Genomic DNA, 19,260 nt, shown 5'->3' with positions numbered 1-19,260 from the left:
ATGCTGGGAAAGATGGAAGGCGGGAGGAGAAGGGAACGACAGAGGATGAGATGGTTGGATGGCATCACCGACTCAATGGACATGGGTTTGAGTAGGCTCCAAGAGTTGGTGATGGACAGGGAAGCCTGGCGTGCTGCAGTCCATGGGGTCACAAAGAGTCGGACACGACTGAGCGACTGAACTAAACAAGTTTATGTTTTCAATTCCCTTGAGTATATAACTAAAAAATGGAAGTGTCAAATGGTAACTTTGTGTTTAACTTTTTGAGGAAACTGTTTTTGCAAAGTGGCTGCACCATTTTCCATTCCCATTAGAAATGTATAATGATTTAAATTTTTCCATACCTCTGTCAACAATTGTTATTGTCCATCTTGTTTTATTATAGCCACCCTAGTGGGTGTGAAATGGTTTAAATTTCTCTAATGACTAATGATGTGCAATATCTTTCATATCCTTATTGGCCCTTGTGTATCTTCTTTGGAAAAATATCTATTGAAATCCCTGGCCCATTTTTAAGTTAGGTTATTTGTCCACTTATTGCTGGGTTACAACAGTTCTTTATATATTCTGGATATAAGACCTTTATCAGCTACATGGTTTACAAATATTTTCTCCCATTCTACTACCTTCTCACTTTCCTGTTGGTGTCCTTTAAAGCACAAAAGTTTCTACTTCTGATAAACACCAATTAATTGCTTTTTTTTCCCTTTTGTCCATCTTAAGTTTTGTTTTGTGCAGAACATGAAGGTTGGCCAGAGGTGAGAGGTTAGGGATTTCTAAGGTCTTCCCTGGACACATGCATAGCCCCGCACATGCTTGTGGCCTTCTAGATTCTCAGGAATATGCTGGAGCTTTTCAAAGCTCCCTATAAACATCTCATTGCCCAATTTTTCCTTTAAGTTTTTTGTTCACCTTCTTACTAGCTCTGATGGTATTACCACTTCAAGCAGCTGCAGTGTTAATTCCCGCTGATATTTTTCAACAAGATTTTAGGGATAGAAACTTTGTACATAGCAAGCTCCAAGTCTGGTCAAATAAAAACAAATCCTTAGAACAGAGCTTTGCAAGGAGCTGCCATACAGGTCAAATGGTAACAATTCTCTAGTGATGGGACTTTGGGGAGGCTTCAAAGCTATTAAGTTTCTTCCAGTGGCTGCTGAGCCCTTGATTTTCACAGTCACCACAGTGGTGAACCTGTTGGTTTCCAAGACTCCTCTAGAGAGAGGGATGGAAAACGAACAAGTTAAAAGTGTGGTGTTCCCTGGTGATCCCAGTGGTTGAGAGTCCACCTGCCAACACAAGGGACACAGGTTTGACCCCTGGTCCAAGAGGATTCCACATGCTAAAAGGCAGCTGACCCACAACTACTGTGCCTGAGCTCTAGAGCTGGTGAACTGCAACTACTAGGCCCATGGGCCACAAGTACTGAAGCCTGCACACCCTAGAGCCTGTGATCTGCAACAAGTAAAGCCACCATAATGAGACACCCATGCACTGAAACCTCCCACTCACCACAACTAGAGAAAGCCTCAGGCAGCAACAAAGACTGAGCAGAGCCAAAAATTTTTAACAGTTAAAGAAAAGATTTACAAGTTCACTCTTCCCATGGAGATTCAGCCATTGTCCTTAAATAAATGCTCTCTGAATTTTTACAAGTGTTTAATTTTCAGAGTTCTTAAAATTTCTGACAATTTTTGCCAGAGTTTTCATTGCTTTTGTGGAGGAGATCTTTGGAAGCTTTTACCCTACTATTTCAGAAGTGTTTCTCCATGCTGTAGTTCTGGCACTTCATTTCTACCCAGTGTGCTATGCTAAATGCTGTGCTAAATATTCAACTATCTCACTTCTTTACAACCACTGATAAAGGAGGAAGGCTTTTTTGAGAATCCTTGGACAGCAAAGAGATCAAACCAGTCAATCCTAAAGGAAATCGACCCTCAATATTCACTGGAAGGACTGATGCTGAAACTGAAACTCCCAACACTTTGGCCACCTGATGCGAAGAGCTGACTCACTGGAAAAGACTCTGATGCTGGGAAAGACTGAGGACAGGAGGAGAAGGGAACAACAGAGGATGAGATGGTTGGATGGCATCACTGACTCAGTGGATTTGAGTTTGAGCAAACTTTGGGGGATGGTGAGGGACAGGGAAGCCTAGCGTGCTGCAGTCAGTCCATGGGGTCACAAAGAGCTGGACCAACTGGGCGACTGAACAACAACAAATTACTATCTACATTTCAGAGGCAAAGAAACAGCGATTTAGATTAGCAGGAACTTGCCCCAAGGCCCACTACTAAATGGCAGAACTTATAACCAGGCATTTATTCCAGAGCTTATATGTACTTTTAAATATCAAACGATATGTACTCTACTATCAGCCTTATCCAAAAATCCAAAGGAGTAGTTTAAATGTCAGCATTATTTAGGATAGTGTGTGTGTATATATATATATGTCTCTTAGTCCAGAGGCAAAAAAAAAAGTAGACAGAAATGACAACATCTGACTTAACATACTGTCAGCTTTAATATTTCCCTTTATATTTTACAGAAAATAGATTATGTCAAAGGAAAAGTGTTTTTGAGGTTAAAAAGAAAGATAACAGTTTAAAAACTTAGTGTGGAAATTCTTTAGATAGTAAATAGTTTAATGTTTTGTATCACTGTTGAAACAAATAGGATCTACCTAGATAGCATATTGAAAAGCAGAGACATAAAAAAAAAAAAAAAAAAAAAAAATCCTACAGAGGAAACTAGGGCTCCAATTAAATTTGCTACATAAAATACTTTATACTAATAAGAAGTGAACAAAACCAACAATAAGAGATTCCAGAGTCAAGTTTTGATTTATTAGTCTATCTTGCTTATTTGTTGGTTTGGCTGACATGACTATGTAAATAAGTCTCTTAAAATAAGCTTGCAGCTGTGAAAATACGTCACATTGAAGATCTGACACTAGCTAACATTATCATCAACTCTTCCTAAGAGACAATGACAATGCAGAATTTACTAATTTAAATCCTAAATTAAATTAGGATTGAATTTTTTTAAAGCAATTCACTAAATGATGGCTTAAATTCTCATTTAGAGTATATCTTATAGTAAGATTTTTTTGGACAAAATTCTTAAAAACTTTAAAAGGTTGCAGAAAAAGGTTAACATTTTATTAGAGCTGAGATGTTACTTCAGAAGCAGAAGTCAGTAACACAGTTTAATCCCCACATATGGAAACATGTAATTCACCATGAAAAAGGGTTCTTTTATTTGCTAGCTGAAACTTGAAATGCCCTTCATTTCTAAGTTATTTAAGATCTCAAATTACTTCCCCTGTGCCTTCCAAGAGATGCAAGAGAGACTGGGCCTTATCTTCTTTGGCAAGCAATGACTTTGCTGAATGTGAAGTAATATTTTTAAAAGCCCTAATATTTTTTAAAGCCTCTGAACAACCATGAAAGAAATGTCCAAAGTCCCAAAACTATTATAAGTTGGATCATAAAATAGGCTAAGTTCAATTTTAATATAGACTATTTTTAACGTTTACATTTTCCTTTCAAAATAACCACCTAAAATTACAAATAGGACTTATAAAGAAAGCAGGATGACTATATCCCCTATCTCACTAATAAAAAAGAAAAAAAAAAGGAAATAAACTTACAATAACTGCCTTCTAAAATGGCACTCATGAGACTTTCCTGGTAGTACAGTGGTTAAGAATTTGCCTTCCAGTGCAGGGGACACAGGTTCGATCTCTAGTCGCAGAACTAAGATCCCCATACGATGGGGCAACCAAGTCTGAGTACCATGTACATGTGACCACAATGAAAGATCTTGCACGCTGCAACTAAGATCCAATGCCACCAAATAAACAAACATTTTTAAATTATAAAATAAAAGATAAAATGCCATTCATGTTCATTCTCTCTTCCTGGTACTTCATACAGCATCTTATGTTGAAGAGGGCTAACCTGGGTAACCAATAACATAGAAATAATGGCGTGTGATTTCTGAGGCTACATCAAAACAATCACTGCTTCTGCCTCACTCTTTCTTGTGGAAACTAGGTGCCATGTTATGAAAATGCTCAAGCAGTCCTTTTGAAAAGTCCATAAAACCATAAAAAACATAGGTTTCCTACCAAAAGGTAGCACCAACATGCCATTTATCTAAGTAATCTTAGGGCAGATTCTCCAGCTCCAGTCAATCTTCAGATGACTACAGCCCCGGCCAACATACTTGACTACAGCATACAGAAGACCTCAAGTCAAAACCACCCAGATAAACCATTTCTAGACTCTTGATTCTCAAAACAACGAGATAATAAATGTTTGCTATCACATTTAATACATATCACATTATCACATATAATAAATGTTTGTTACTGTTGAATGGGAAATAACTGGGGGAGTGGGCAGGTGTCCAGTATCAGGATTTTTGGAATCACTTCTTGGCACTGGCAACCTTGGTGACCTTAAGCATGCTAACTCACAAAATCTTGCTCAGGGGGCAGCCTTACCCATTGTGACAATATCACCAATCTGGACGCCCCTGACGTGGAGCAACAGGTGAACGGACATGTTTTTCTGTATTTTTGGATATAACAGAGGTATCTCAGGGGATGAAGATGGTCCTCTGCATCTTCACCTTAGTCACCACACCAGACAGGATCTGCCCTCAGATGGAGATATTATCAGTAAAGGGACATTTCTTGTCAGTGTAGGTGCCCTCAATGGCCGTCTGGGTGCCTAGAAGTCCAGACCATTGTTCTTGTATTGTGAGAGCCTCTCCTTGATGGCTTCTTCAAGCAGGACCCTCTTTCTATTTTGAAAAATGGTGTCTGCTGCCTTTGGTAGGCATGCTCAGTCCAGGAGTCATTTCTTATCTAATATACGTGACTTTAGAATTAAATACCAAAACAACGGGCCCTTTGGATTAGTGCCCAGGACGTAGTTCTCACAGGACTAACCCTAAGGCCCATGACCTCCATAAAACTACCCCATAAGCGTTGGATTTTAAGAAGGAGACTCCTAAAATGCTTGAGCCTCTATTAAACCCTGACTGGGGAACCCCCAGGATATATAGAAGGCTCTAATATAGACTAACAAAAAGACACATGCCCCCTAACTGATTTAATCCCTAGGAAACTGAGGACTCTGGCAATTAACCTCCAAACTGGAGCACATGGTCCCGCCCTTTAAGACACACTCCTGAGACCTGGGACAGACCTACAGTCTTGGCACCAGCCCCCAGTCCACATCTGGATTTCATTGGTTTTAGGACAATAAGTTTTGGGTAGTTTATTATATAGCAACAAGTTACTAATGTAATAAGGGGGAGATACACAGACTTCCAAAAACTAGAAAGCAAATGGAAGTGTGTTGACAGATGAAAGAGATGAGGAAGCCATAGTCCTGAATAAGTTCAAGAGAGTGAGTGAAAGTTGCTCAATTGTGTCCAATTCTTTGTGACCCCATGGACTATGCAGTCCATGGAATTCTCCAGGCCAGAATACTGGAGTGGGCAGCTTTTCCCTTCTCCAGGGGATCTTCCCAACCCAGGGATCAAACCCAGATCTCCTACATTGCAGGCAGACTCTTTACCAGCTGAGCCACAAGGGAAACCCAAGTTCAAGAGAGGATATAGTCAAAGAGGAGCACCAGGCCCACAGTGAGCAGGTGTGAGGGCAGGACTGAAGAAGAAGGATTGAAAATGGGAGTTTAAATGGAAGTCTGTGTCCAAATAACTGTAGCTGTCCTATATCTTATTCTACTTTCTGCCATGGAATAGAAACGCAGCTAACAGGAAGACAAATCTGCAACCAGAGAACGTTTCTTCTTTGAAATTACTTGAACAGGAATTCCCTGGCAATCCAATGGTTAGGACTCCATGCTTTCACTGCTGAGGGTCAGGGAACTAAGATCCCACAAGCCATGTGCCATGGCCAAAAAGCAAAACATATTACTTGAACCACCAGGGGAAAGTAAGTCCCCCAGGGTGAGAGATGGATCTGCCAGAGTAAAGCCCTTTCTATTCTGTATACAGCTATGCCCTGATGATTGGGCTCCTCCAGATCATTCATCCTAAAGAAATACCTGCCAATCAACAACCTCAAAGAAATAGACTGAGCCCAGTTATCCTTCCCTGTTCACCTCTTCCAGAAGAAACAAACATAAAGCAAGGCTGTTATCCCACACAATCTACTTGAGAAAATCAATCCAGTCACCAATTAAGCTTTCAAATTTGAAAAGAAAACTATCAGCACAAAAATGAAAGCCCAAGATAAACAGACAAAATTGACCCCAGAGGAAATAAGATAACTCTGGGTTGCTATAAACAAGAGCTATCAAGTCAGAGAGGTAAAGCAAAAGCTTTCCAAGCGTCATTTTAGAATATGACTAGAGGGATCTGAATTATAAGAAATAAAACTTTATCTTTAAAGAGAACCCTAGGGACTTCTCTGGTGGTCCAGTGGTTAAGAATGTGCTGTGCAATGCAGGGGACACGGGCTCAATCCCTGGTCTGGGAACTAAGATCCTACCTACTGAAGAACAGCTGTGCTTGTGTGCCACAGTTACTAAGCCCCTGCATGCACTGAAAGATCCCACCTGCTGCAACTAAGACCTGACACAGCTGAATAAATGAATAAATTTAAAAATAAAGAGAACCCTACAACTTATATGGCAAATTTATATACAGATACACCATGGTAATTGTGTTAATTCTAAGAAAAACTAAATTTACAGCTAAAAAATACTGTTGTTCTTATTTAGTCGTTAAGTCATGTCCCACTCTTTGCAACCCCATGAACTGTAGCCCTCCAAGCTCCTCTGTCCATGGGATTTCCTAGGCAAGAATACTAGAATGGGTTGCCATTTCCTTCTCCAGGGGATCTTCCTGAACTAGGGATCAAACCAGCATCTCCTGCTTGGCAGGCATGTTCTTCTACCACTGAGCCACCTGGGCAGCCCTTTGCAATTTTAGTTTCTACCTATTAAATGATGATGGAGGACAAGATGGTTAGATGGCATCACCAACTCGAGGGACACGAGTTTGAGCAAGCTCCAGGAGCTGGTGAAGGACAGGGAGGCCTGGTTTCCTGCAGTCCATGGGGTCGCAAAGAGTCGGCCACCACTGAGTGAACAACAACAACAATTAAATGATAATCTCTTTTAACAGACAGGAAAGTCAGGAGAGTGCTCAATGCAGTGGCACCCTAAGATTAAAAAGACTTTTCAGAACTTGAAAATTCTGCGAAGAATTCTGCTAAAAGAACATCAAACACAAAAGATCACACATTGCACGATTCTATTAGCATGAAGTGTTCAGGATAAGCAAATCCACAAAGATGGAAAGTACAGGTGTAACTGCCTAGGACAGTGGGGTAGGAGAGAAAAAGAAACGATTACCAATAGGTAGGAGTTTCTTCTGAGGTGATAAAAATGTACTGGAATTAGAAAGTTTGCACAACTCTGTGCATATTCTAAAACCACTCAACTGTACAGTTTAAAAGTGAACTTTTATAGTACATGAATTATATCTCAATAAAGGTATTAATGCAAAAAAAAAGACTTTTCAGAGAAAAAAGGCTCTGGTTCCAAACCATTGTCTGGTAAAGCTTATACAGGAGAATCTTGTTAATCACTTTCAAAAATGACTGACCAACCTTAGAGAAAAGTCTATGCCAGGACTTGCTTTAATCTAAATATTTAGGCAAAAACTCTTTCTGATAATTCTGAATTAAAGCTTTCAAATTATCACAAACTGTTTAAACTTCCCAAGGATTTCTGGTCTTATTTTCTTAACAACTTTCTTCATTAAACAGTTGTTTTTTTTTTTTCCTGCTAAGTTCTTGGCATATAGTAAGTGCAATTAAAAATAATTTAACAAACATTTCTTAAAAAGGAATTGATCTTGGAACATTCACATTCTGAGATCATACATTTATACTTAGAAGCATTCCTAGGAGGTTTCGCCGATAGTGAGCCCTTCCTGTGGTATTCATGCATTTTGTTTCTGTAATTTATCAAACCTTTGTAGCTTAAACCACATGATTCAGCATCCTTCTTCTGGGTATGTATCAAAAGGAAATGAAATCACTATCTTGAGATATCTGCACTCTCAAGTTCATTGCCACACTATTCACAATAGCCAAAAAATGGAAACAACTCAGGTGTACATCAATTGATGAACAGATAAAGAAGACGTGGTATACATAAATGTATGTATAGTCAATCAAATATTATTCATCCATGAGAAAGAAATCTTGCCATTTGTGACAATATGTATGGGGCCGGATCTAGAAGGCATTATGTAAAGTGCAATAAGACAGAGAAGGACAAATACAGTTCACCCTTGAACAATGTGGGGGTTAGGGGAATTGACCCCATCTGTGGTTGAAATAGTCTCCCCCCATTTCCTTTTTCAGGACCTGCTTCAGATACCAAAGTCTTCAGATGCTCAAGTCCCATAGTTGGCACTTAGTATTCACAGTTGCACATCCTTGGATTCAACCAACTGCAGATGATGCAGTATGTATTTACTGAAAAAAAAATCCATGTATAAGTGCATCTACACAGTTCAAACCTATGTAGTGCCAAGGTCAACTGTACTGTATGGTATCACATAATTTTGATCTAAAAAGCCAAACTCATAGAAACAGAGGATCAGAATGGTGGTTACCAGGAGCAGGATGTAGAAAAAATTGGGGAAATGCTGATCAAAGGGTACAAACTACCAGTTAGAAGATGAGTAAGTCCCAGGGATGTAATGCACAGAATCGTGACTCTAGTTAACGGTACTGTATCATATGTTTGGAAGCTGCTAAGAGAGCAAATCTTCATACCACAAAGAAAAAAGGTAATCATGCGAGGTGCTGGAGGTGATAACTAGCCTTATTGTGGTAATTATTCCAAATATATGTTTCAAATCATTGCTCTGTACAGCTTAAACTTCATGTTATAAGTTTATGTTATCTTCATGTTATCTCAATAAAGCTGGGGGAAAAAAAAGATAACCCTGTCTATAACAATCCATAAAAAGCAGACAAAATAGCTACTTCATAGAACAAGTAGATATATTTTGTGTGTTGCAAACTTACAACTATAAAAATATAAGTAAAACTGTGAACTCAGGAGATGATACTGTAAGCAATAGCTAAAATACACATATACAGAAAAATCTTGAGAGGATGAAAGATTATGGTCTGTACAGCTTTAAAGAAGGCAGAATCAAAGTTTAGGGAAAAAGGTGTTGGAATACCTAAGCTTTCCACACTAGAGCTTGAATCCACACATCAATAACAGATGTGTGATACTATTTATATGAAAAAGGACAGCAGTAATATCTAAGAATCTACCATAAAAATGAAACAATTCTAAGATAAAATTAGCCATATATAATTTTTTAAACTGTCAAGTAGAAAAGATTATAAATAGATGATCACTTTGCAACCTTCTCTTTAGATAAAAAATTTTAAGTCTCAGCATAAAACAAATTATTCATAAATCCATAATTTAGTGATCACCACTGCTTACATATTAGTGTATTTATATCTAGCCTTTTTCCCCTCAGCTTAAATACTCACGTAATACACCACATACAGGTTTTACTTCATTACAAAATCACAAGCACACACTCTGTATACTCATTTCACTTAACTTATGTTCCCATGTCATTAAAAACATTGGAAGCATGTTTATGGCACTCTAATATTTCAAATTACGGATATTCCATAATTTGGCATTATACTATTTTCAGTTTTTCATTATTATTAAAAATGCTACTGTGAATAGTTTGTACATATAAATCTCTGAATCTCATTTCCTTGGGAAAAAAATCTAGAAACATGGTTTCTCAGCTAAACAATCTGAATAATTTTAAGATTCTTAAGGTGAATTGCTCTCCACTAACACACTGATAGGCCTCATCCATAACCCACGGTCTATGAAAGTGTTCACTTAAAGTCTATGTTTACACGTCCACCTCTCTAAAGAGACTCTACACTCCTGTGGGAACTTATGTTCATGGTACATTCATCTTTGTAGCCTGGTATCTACCACAGAGTTAATACTAAATAAATGGCTACTGAACTGAGTTATAGCACAATGGCAAAACAGTAACGTCCAGCTGAGAAAGAATAAGAAATCTTCATGAGGAACATGCATGTCCTACCTCTGCTGCTGAAGCAAAGGAATCAGCAGATGCGACACTCGAGGTGTCTCTCAGGCCGAAGTCATCCGCGTTCCCTTTTGTGGTGCTATCTGTATCTTTATCTGGAAAGAAGAGGCGAAAAGTTCAGAAGCTGACATTCCTTGTCATTGCATAGTTCATATTCTATTGTTGACTTTTTCTGTTTTTTGTTTAAACTTCAGTCTTTATTAGAATTCTGGAATCTAAAAGAAAAACAATAGAAACTGTGGGATATACTCTAAGAAGACTCTCAAAGTGCTTCAAACTGATGCTGAACACCACCAGGCAGAGAGGCAAGTGCTATATAGTATACAGGAGACACTTTTATTTTTAAGAGATTAAACTATTTCAGATTTTTAAAGCTTTTAGGTAAATAATTGGTATATAATAACTGGAGCTGATTATCTACAAAGCATGGTAAATCAGTATATGTTATACCACAGGTAGTCTGAAACACAGCAATTTAAGTTGCAAGTGGCCTTATCCAAACTGAGATAACTGGCAGGTTCATTTACATTAAGTGAGCTATCAGCATAAAATGTTATCTGGCTAGTTACCTGTGAGAAACCAATCAATTAAAGTAATTCAGGAAGATTTTAGTCTTTAGGGTCTACTTTAAAACACTGAAAGACCTAAAGTGATCAGGGTAGCTCGCTGATGTTGATCCTGCTTACCTGAGGGTCAAATATAACTGCCCTCATGATTTTATTTTTATTTATTTATTTTTTGGCCACAGTGCAGTGACTTACGGGTCTTAGTTCCCCAACCAGGGGTTGAATCTGGGCCCTTGGCAGTGAGAGCACAGCGTCCTAACCACTGGACTGCCAGGGAATTCCCCACAATGATTTCAAAGGATTGAAAAGGCTTAAAGGCATTTCTAAATGATTAATTTGACCATACCAAGTCAGGCTACCTATTGCCAACACCTAGCATTCTGAATGTGGATGTCAGTATCTTCACATACTATCATCCGGAATCTGAAATGTTGACGTTACACTTTCAGTGGTACAGCCACTATGGAGAACAGTACAGAAATTCCTTTAAAAACTAAACACGGAACTACCATATAATCCTGCAATACCTCTCCTGGCATGCACATCTAGAGAAAAACATGGTCCGAAAGGATACATGCAGCCCAATGGTCAATGCAGCACTGTTTATAATAGCCAAGACATGGAAGCAACCTCAACTGTCCACTGGCAGAGGAATGCATAAAGAAGATATAGTACATATATACAACAGAATATTACTCGCCATTATAAAGAATGAAATAATGCCATTTGCAGCAACATGAATGGACCTAGAGATTGTCGTACTGAGTGAAGTAAGTCAGAAAAAGAAAAATATGTATGATACTGCTTATATGCAAAAGAAATCTTACAAATGAACTTACAAAACAGAAAGACAGACTCAGAGACTCTTTATGGTTGGGGGATGGGGAGTTTGGGATTGACACGTACACACTGCTGTATTTAAAATGGATAACCAACAAGGACCTACTGCATAGCACAGGGACCTCTGCTCAATATTATGCAACAACCTAAATGCGGAAAGAATTTGAAAAAGAATAGATACATGTGTATGTATAACAATCCCTTTGTTGTACACCTGAAACCATCACAACATTGCTAATCAACTATATTTCAATATAAAATGAAGTTTGAAGAAATTATATTTTCAAACAAATTCAATACCTGTTTATAGATCTGACTACACTGTAGCAAGCAAGTGATATTCTTCAAATTCTATCACAAGAATAAAAAAAGCAAAGAACAAAATATACAGATTTTTATTTTAATTTTCAATCTGCGAAGCGTGTCAGATACTTTATCTTCTTTGAAAAGAAATCAGAAATCTTTGGCTTTCATTCATCCAGATTTCTATTCCATCATTTTTCCCCAAATAAAGTTCATTATCTTTACCATAAATGTTCCAAATCCCATTTACAACCCCCAAGTACCAGAAAATAGACATTTTGTGATTCTCTACAGGAAGTGTAAAGTTTTTTAAAAAGTCCAAACCATTAGTTGAAACTCAAAAGATTTCCAACCAATCTGTATTACAATCTCTAAGCCAAGCAAAAGAGCAAATTGGGACAAAGTTCATCAATTCTTATCAATTAAGTATAAATACACATAGCATATTTTTTTCTACTTTACATTTGGTGGGACCATGGTTGACATTTTAACCATTTATCTTCCAAATTTAAGTTATAATTGTTTTCCAATAAAGCTTACATCAATCCTTTTAAAATACCTAACTTCTCAGTTCAAAATCCTACTAATAAATAACTATTAACAGAACAAAATCTGAGGTTAAATTATTCTATTTTCAAAAACACAAGTCCTTTTAGGAATTTAAAATTTTTTCAAGCTTGAGAACAAGTTGTTTTACACTTATAAATAGCTGTAATACTATTATTTGGAGCACTCAGTTATCCCAAAAAATTTCCAATATTCTCTTTTCAATGCATGTATGCTTTTTGAAAATTATTTACAAAATTAAATCAGCATTCAGAACTTTCAAACTTTTATCTTCTTAATTATTTCCCACTGTTGGTACTAATTCTGCAAAAAGAAATCATAGTACAACCTTCATTAACCCCAAAGCATATTTAAAGTGGGATTAAGTTACAAGTCAACTAAGTTAAATCTTGGTTCCATATGCCTTTCGCTATTTTCGGAGTGGAACACAGACATTTATCTTATGTCACTTTACCTTTCAGACATTACCCACGAGCTGTTAAAAGTCTGTTTTACTTCACTCAACAGTAACTAGCCATTCAATGTCATCCAGATGAGTTACCATGGTTGTACTTTATTTTTTAAAAAATCTAACAAAGAAAAATGGCTCAGAGGAATTGGAAAGTTTTATTCATTAAACTCAACTTCATAAACTACAGACCATACCTCTCATTTCAGTAATTGTTATGATTCCTGGAATGGCAGCTTAATAATTATGAAGAGAAATAATACATCTGTTTTTTAGATAAGCCAGCAAAAAGTATAAAGAAAGAATATTGGGTAATATCTCAAATTAACTGCTATCATGTAGTTTTAAAATTTAAAATACTTTTTCTAAAAGTATCATCAACTTAATTGTTAAAAGACATGGAAAGTAAGGAAAATTAAAAACCAAAGGCTTCATCTTAGTCAATAGTTTTAGAAAATTCTTACCAAATTCTTCTTAGGAAAAAAATGCTAAAACCATAAGATATCATTACACATCTACCAAAATGATCAATTTGAGAAAAAAAGGGCCATTTTTTTGTTAAGGGTATACAACAATGAAACTTACGCATCACTGGTAGAAACAGTTGGTAAAACCACTGTGGAAAGTTTGGCCATTATCTATGAAAGTTCAAGACTGCATTCTTATGACTTTGCAATTCTCTCCTTGGGTGTGTTTTACAGAAATACGTGCTTAAATGCATAGAAATATTCATAACAGCACTGATTACAGTAACCCCAAACTGGAAAGAAAACAACTATCCATCTACCATAGAATATACAAACTGTGGTGTATTTATACAATTAAATACTATACAACCATAAAACTGAATGAACTGCTGCTACATGCAGGAACACAAGTGAATCTCACAACAGGTTGAGTGAAAAACGTTATGCATGATTTCATTCAAATAAAATTTAAAAAAACAGGCAAAACTAAATAAGAGTGATCAGGACTACACACTTGGTTGGTAAAACTATAAAGAAAAGCCAGAAAGTAATTAGCATGAGCTTCAGGACCGGGGGCTAATTTGGGGTTTGGTAGTAGGGGTATTGATTGGGAGGGGGTACAGAAGAATCTTTTAGGGAGCTGGCAATGTTTTATTTTTCTATCTACTAACAGGTACACAAGAGGGTATGATAAATCACTGTGATATTTTGTTTTGCGCACAGTTCTTCTAAGGGTTTAAACAAAAGGAAAGAAAAATGATGTTATCTATGGATCTTGGCCCCTGATGGCTAAAAAAACAAAATGCTTTCCATATTTCAATGTTCACAATGAAGCTATAAATTATTATTAGATATGAATTCTATTCCCTGATAGAATAAGTATCTAAAAGATGCTAAATTCAAAATGTCAAAAAATCTGGTAAGTCTGGTTAAGTACAAGAGCAAACTGAAAATAATTTACCTGCACCCTCTAGGGAAACACCAGTAGCAACAGCAGAGTCTAATGCCACGCATGTGTATCACTCACAAGCTTTCTTCTCCAAGCTCACTGATTTTTCTTTGCTATTCAGTGATTGTTTTCAAATTTTAAGTGAGAATTTTTAGGTGGAGATAATCAACTATTCTCAGGAAGAAGACAAATTATGAGGTGTGTAATATAATTATAACAATAAAATTGTGATTAATAAACATTTATTTTGCACATACTAAATGCCAGAAACCAAATACACATTTCACATATATTATCTAATGATTCTCACAATAATCCTACTTTTTTTAGGTAGGTACTCTTTTTTTTCTTTTTATATATCAAAAAGTTAAGGGACAGGAAGGTCAAGTAACTTGGCCCATAGTCACACCATTTAGAAATGGAATGGCAGGATTCAAACTCAGGTCATTTGACACCAGCTTCCGGGCTATGAGGGCTTCCCTGGTGGCTCAGATGGTAAAGAATCTGCTTGCAACACAGGAAACCTGGGTTTGATCCCTGGGTTGGAAAGATCCCCTGTAGGAGGGCATGGCAACCCACTCCAGTATTCTTGCCTGGAGAATCCTATGGATAGAGAAGCTTGGTGGGCTCGAGTCCATGGAGTCACAAAGAGTCCGACGTGACTGAGCTAATGCTAATTGTTGAGCCTCTCCTATATTTCTCCTGGGTCATTTTGCCTGTTATATGACTTTATCTTGTTTTGAGAGCACTGTTAAAATTCTTATGTTTCCATATACTAACTTAATTAAACTTATGATACAATAAACCTGAAATATGCAGCTTAAGCCCCTTAAGGATTCATCATTAACCTCAGAAGTACCTAAAAAAAACCTTTCCACATAATTGGATGACTAAATACAAAAAATGTACCATGGGTTACCTCATTGGCTCTTAGAGGAGCAGCTTTCTTTTTTTTTAACCTTCTTAAATAGTAATTCTAACATTTTTAAGAACATTTTTTTTACATGTCTCAATCACCAGAACTTTTAAAATATTCATACACAGACATAAACTACGTTTTTCTCTGGAAGAACACTGAAAGAATACTGTTTACTTTTAACTAAATAGTCATAAAGCTTAGGCCAAAAATCTGACTGGATTCAAGCCTTCCTCCTCCTTTCACAATCTCATAATTCACATATTACTTAAGTTTTTTTCCAAGGCAGAATTTGCTTGAAAGTTATAAAAAGAAAAAATCAGAAGACACTTAGGCTCTGGAACTTGGAACCTTAGGCCTGGATCTATTTTCTTTAAATCAATCCAAGTGGGTTTTCAACATGTCTCACTTTTGCCATCCCCAGACATGGTCCATTTTCTGTCACTTAGAAGGCATCAGGTTTATTTTAACTTCAACAAATTCTCGTGGAGATTCCAAAGATGCCACTCTTCTTTTCAAATCCAGGCTGTCCGCTGTGGATTTTGTAACACCAGCAAGAAGAGGATGTCTGCCAAATGTCTCAATGTCATCTGACTTCTATGTCAGCAGCTATTCTCCAGATGATTTTTAGCAGTTAAAATATGATTTGGAACCTTGTCTTTTCTACAGTTTTATTAAAAGTGGAAAAGGTTTGCTGCTGACAAGACAAGCTATTTTCCAGAATCTTCTATAATCTGTTAAAATAATTAAGAAATCTAGAAAATTACTGCTGTTGTTTACCCTGTATGACTATCTGTTCCATCCATACTGAGGATAATTTTTTATTCTCATTTAATACTAAAAACAAAGTGGAATATAAAAACCAAAAACAATGGTGGGGAGGAATTGGATGAAGGTAGTCAAAGATACGAATTTCGAGTTATGTAAAGTACAACATGATAAATATAATTAACACCGCTGTATGTTATATATGAATGCTGTTAAGACTGTAAATCCTAAGAGTTCACATCACAATGAAAAAACACCTTTTTCTGTTTCTTTAATTTTGCACCAATATGAGATGATGGGTGTTTGCTAAACTTACTGTGGTAATCATTTTACGATGTATGTAAGTCAAATCATTATTCTGTATGCCTTAAACTTACATAGTGCTATACGTCAATTATAGTTCAATAAAACTGGAAGGAAAAAAAAACATAATTTCAGAAAGAGGAAGAATTAAGTGAGCTAACATGATATTTTCTTGATTTTTCCCTCGATGAGCCTTCACACTGAAAAGAATAACAACGAAATCTCCTAAAACAAAAGGCTATCTAGTCAAATCAATTCTTATTTTATTATCGTGTACACAATTTTGCCTATATGAAATGACACATGCACAAAGCAGCCCCATACTGTGGCACTACTCCAAACAATATTTCCACAACAGTTGTCTCTGGCTTTCCCTATTTATCAAAACTTCTTAGATGCCATGATTGGCCAATGAAACAACTGTGATTTCCTAACTGGGGAATACAGCTGCTGATGCAAAACAAGTAACAGAAAAAAGAAAAAGGAATAACAGCATTTTATATCTTTTTTTAGGAGAAGAGAGAAGTAACTGGATAACCAAAAGGGCAAAAAGTAATAAAGGGTAGGTCTGATGTTATAGAGACTTTAATGGGGTCACTAGTACCGCTAGTCAATCTGTACACTACACAAAAGGTCCCTGGTCAATGGGAAAAAGGCAGGCAGAACTCCAGCCCACATCTTGGGCCTATATTATCCTGGAAGATGAACCTTTTTCTTATCACAAAGGTGCCCTTCCCAAGGGCCTGTTGTTGTATAGTTGGTAAGTCGTGTCTGACTCTTTTGCAATCCCATGGACTGTAGCCTATCAGGCTCCTCTGTCCATAGGCTTTCCCAGGCAGGAATACTGAAGCACGTTGCCATTCCCGTCTCTGGGGATCTTCCCACATTTCCTGCATTGGCAGATTCTCTGAGCCATGAGGAAAGCCCACTCCCAAGGGGCTACATAGGCCTTTATCTACATCAAACAAAGGCCTTGGATGGGTTAGCGTAGGTCCTGCACTTCGAAATCCAAGTGGGTAAGATATAACTAGAATACGTAAAAAGCAAAGTCAAGAAGCAGGAATTTCCCTTTTATGTGGCACCCCAGCAATTTTCATTATACTGCTTTCATCTCTGAACCTGTTCTGACTTGTATATATAACACCAGTTAGACTTCATTTTGTAGTATTGTTAAACATTTTGAAATTAGGATTATGAGCCTTAATGCATGACAGGAAGTTACAGGGCAAACTTCTCATGTGCTCTGCAATTTTCAGTATATATATTTAGAAGTCTGAGTATACAGGTTAAGCCTGTAATTCGTGTCACCTCCTAAAAATAAACCCTCAGGGAGTTTATCCTCTGACCACAGTGATTCTGCATGGAAGGAAAGGGACAAGGTCTTAAAGCTGCCATTTCCTTCTTCAACAGTCAGTACTAGGCTGGAAAAATCCCTAATTTTCCCTGTCTCAATGAAGTCCTATGCATAAGTAAGCAGAAAGAAAGATGGATAAAATACTTAAACTGTATCAGTAAATGCTCCCACAATCTCCTGCAAACAGGTAAATTTAATTAAATGACTTCTTATCATTCTCAGCGGCTCCCTTTGGCCTAAATGTATAAAACAAAGACCTGCAAGATTTATCTTCTGCCCACCTTTCTAGATTCCTTTCCCACCACTCTCTTACTTATGTGTTCCCAAGACGTATCAAACAACTTACAGTTCCCTAAAAAGGCCTCATTTCCACCTTGACCCATGTTGTTCCCTCCACTGGGAACACCCTTTTTTCCTATTCCTGATGGACTTTCTTCAAGCACACTTCTGTGTGACACCTCCAGAGCACCTTCTAAACACATTATTACAGTATATTTTTATTAAAATAAAAAAAAAATGAATGCTTATCTTCAAAGACAGATTCTGGGTTGCCTAAAAGCAAGAGTGAGACCTTCTTCACTCTAGCCCCTCCAGTGTCTTATACCGTGTTTGACATACACCAGGAAATCAAATGTTGACTAAATAAATATTCCAGCCCTAAGATTGTGAGTTCATTCTATTAAAAAAATAGATTATAAAGAGCCCTAAACACATATCTGAAATATGCAGTGATGCTGTTAAGCTACAAAAATTCCTGGTTTGTTTGTAAGGGCTAAATTTATAATTTATTTGTACACATCACTATGAAAGAATTTTAAAGTCCTTTGCTTTAGCCAAAAAAAATCAACACTTATCAAACTCATGGCTTCAGAGTTGCCTTCTAACACAGCTATTGCAAACACATACTATTCTTTATAGAAACTGTGAACATACAGCAACATGGATGCAACTAGAGATTATCATATTAAGTGAAGTAAGTCAGAAAGACAAATACCATAGGCTATCACTTATAAGAGAAATCTAAAATATGACACAAATGAGCCTGTATATGAACCAGAAATAGAATCATGGACATAGAGAATAGACTGGCGGTGCCAAGAGAGAGGGGTGGGAGAGGGTAGGCGTGGGAATTTGGGATTAGCAGACGCAAACTAGTATACACAGAATGGATAAACAACAAGGTCCTACTTAGAGCACAGGGAACTATATTGGATATTCTGTGATAAACCATAATGAAAAAGAATGTGTGTGTTATATATATATATGTGTGTGTATATGTATAATTGAGATAATTTTCTGTATCTGTGCTTATGCTTCAATCATTTCCAACTTTTTGCAACTGCATGGACTAGAGCCGCCAGGCTCCTCTGTCCATAGGATTTCCCAGACAAGAATATTAGAGTGGGTTGCCATTTCCTTCTCCAGGGAATCTTCCCGTCCCAGGGATCGAACCCGTTTCTATTATGTCCCCCGCATTGGCAGGCATGTTCTTTACCATTAACACTACCTGGGAAGAATTTGCTGTATAGCAGTTATTAACACAATATTATAAATCAATTTTACTTCAATTATACTTCAATTTTAAAAAGAGAGAAATGTAAGCAAACTA

At 37.1% G+C, this 19,260-nt stretch overlaps 1 protein-coding gene and 1 pseudogene across 1 annotated transcript in view; both read right to left on the bottom strand.

The window, feature by feature from the left end:
• The window catches only part of MIGA1 (mitoguardin 1), a 76,422-nt gene that overhangs the window by 15,382 nt on the left and 41,780 nt on the right, over positions 1 to 19,260 (bottom strand). Inside the window, exon 8 of the mRNA XM_069595148.1 lies at positions 10,165 to 10,265. Coding sequence (XP_069451249.1) covers positions 10,165 to 10,265 — 101 coding nt within the window. The remainder of the gene's footprint in view (positions 1 to 10,164; positions 10,266 to 19,260) is intronic.
• LOC138929811 (small ribosomal subunit protein uS17-like) lies at positions 4,420 to 4,972 on the bottom strand (annotated as a pseudogene).

Source organism: Ovis canadensis, chromosome 1 (assembly GCF_042477335.2).
Source record: "Ovis canadensis isolate MfBH-ARS-UI-01 breed Bighorn chromosome 1, ARS-UI_OviCan_v2, whole genome shotgun sequence".
Classification (NCBI taxonomy): domain Eukaryota; kingdom Metazoa; phylum Chordata; class Mammalia; order Artiodactyla; family Bovidae; genus Ovis; species Ovis canadensis.
Note: the sequence above shows the minus strand (reverse complement) of the source record. Positions and strands in the feature narration are given on the sequence as shown.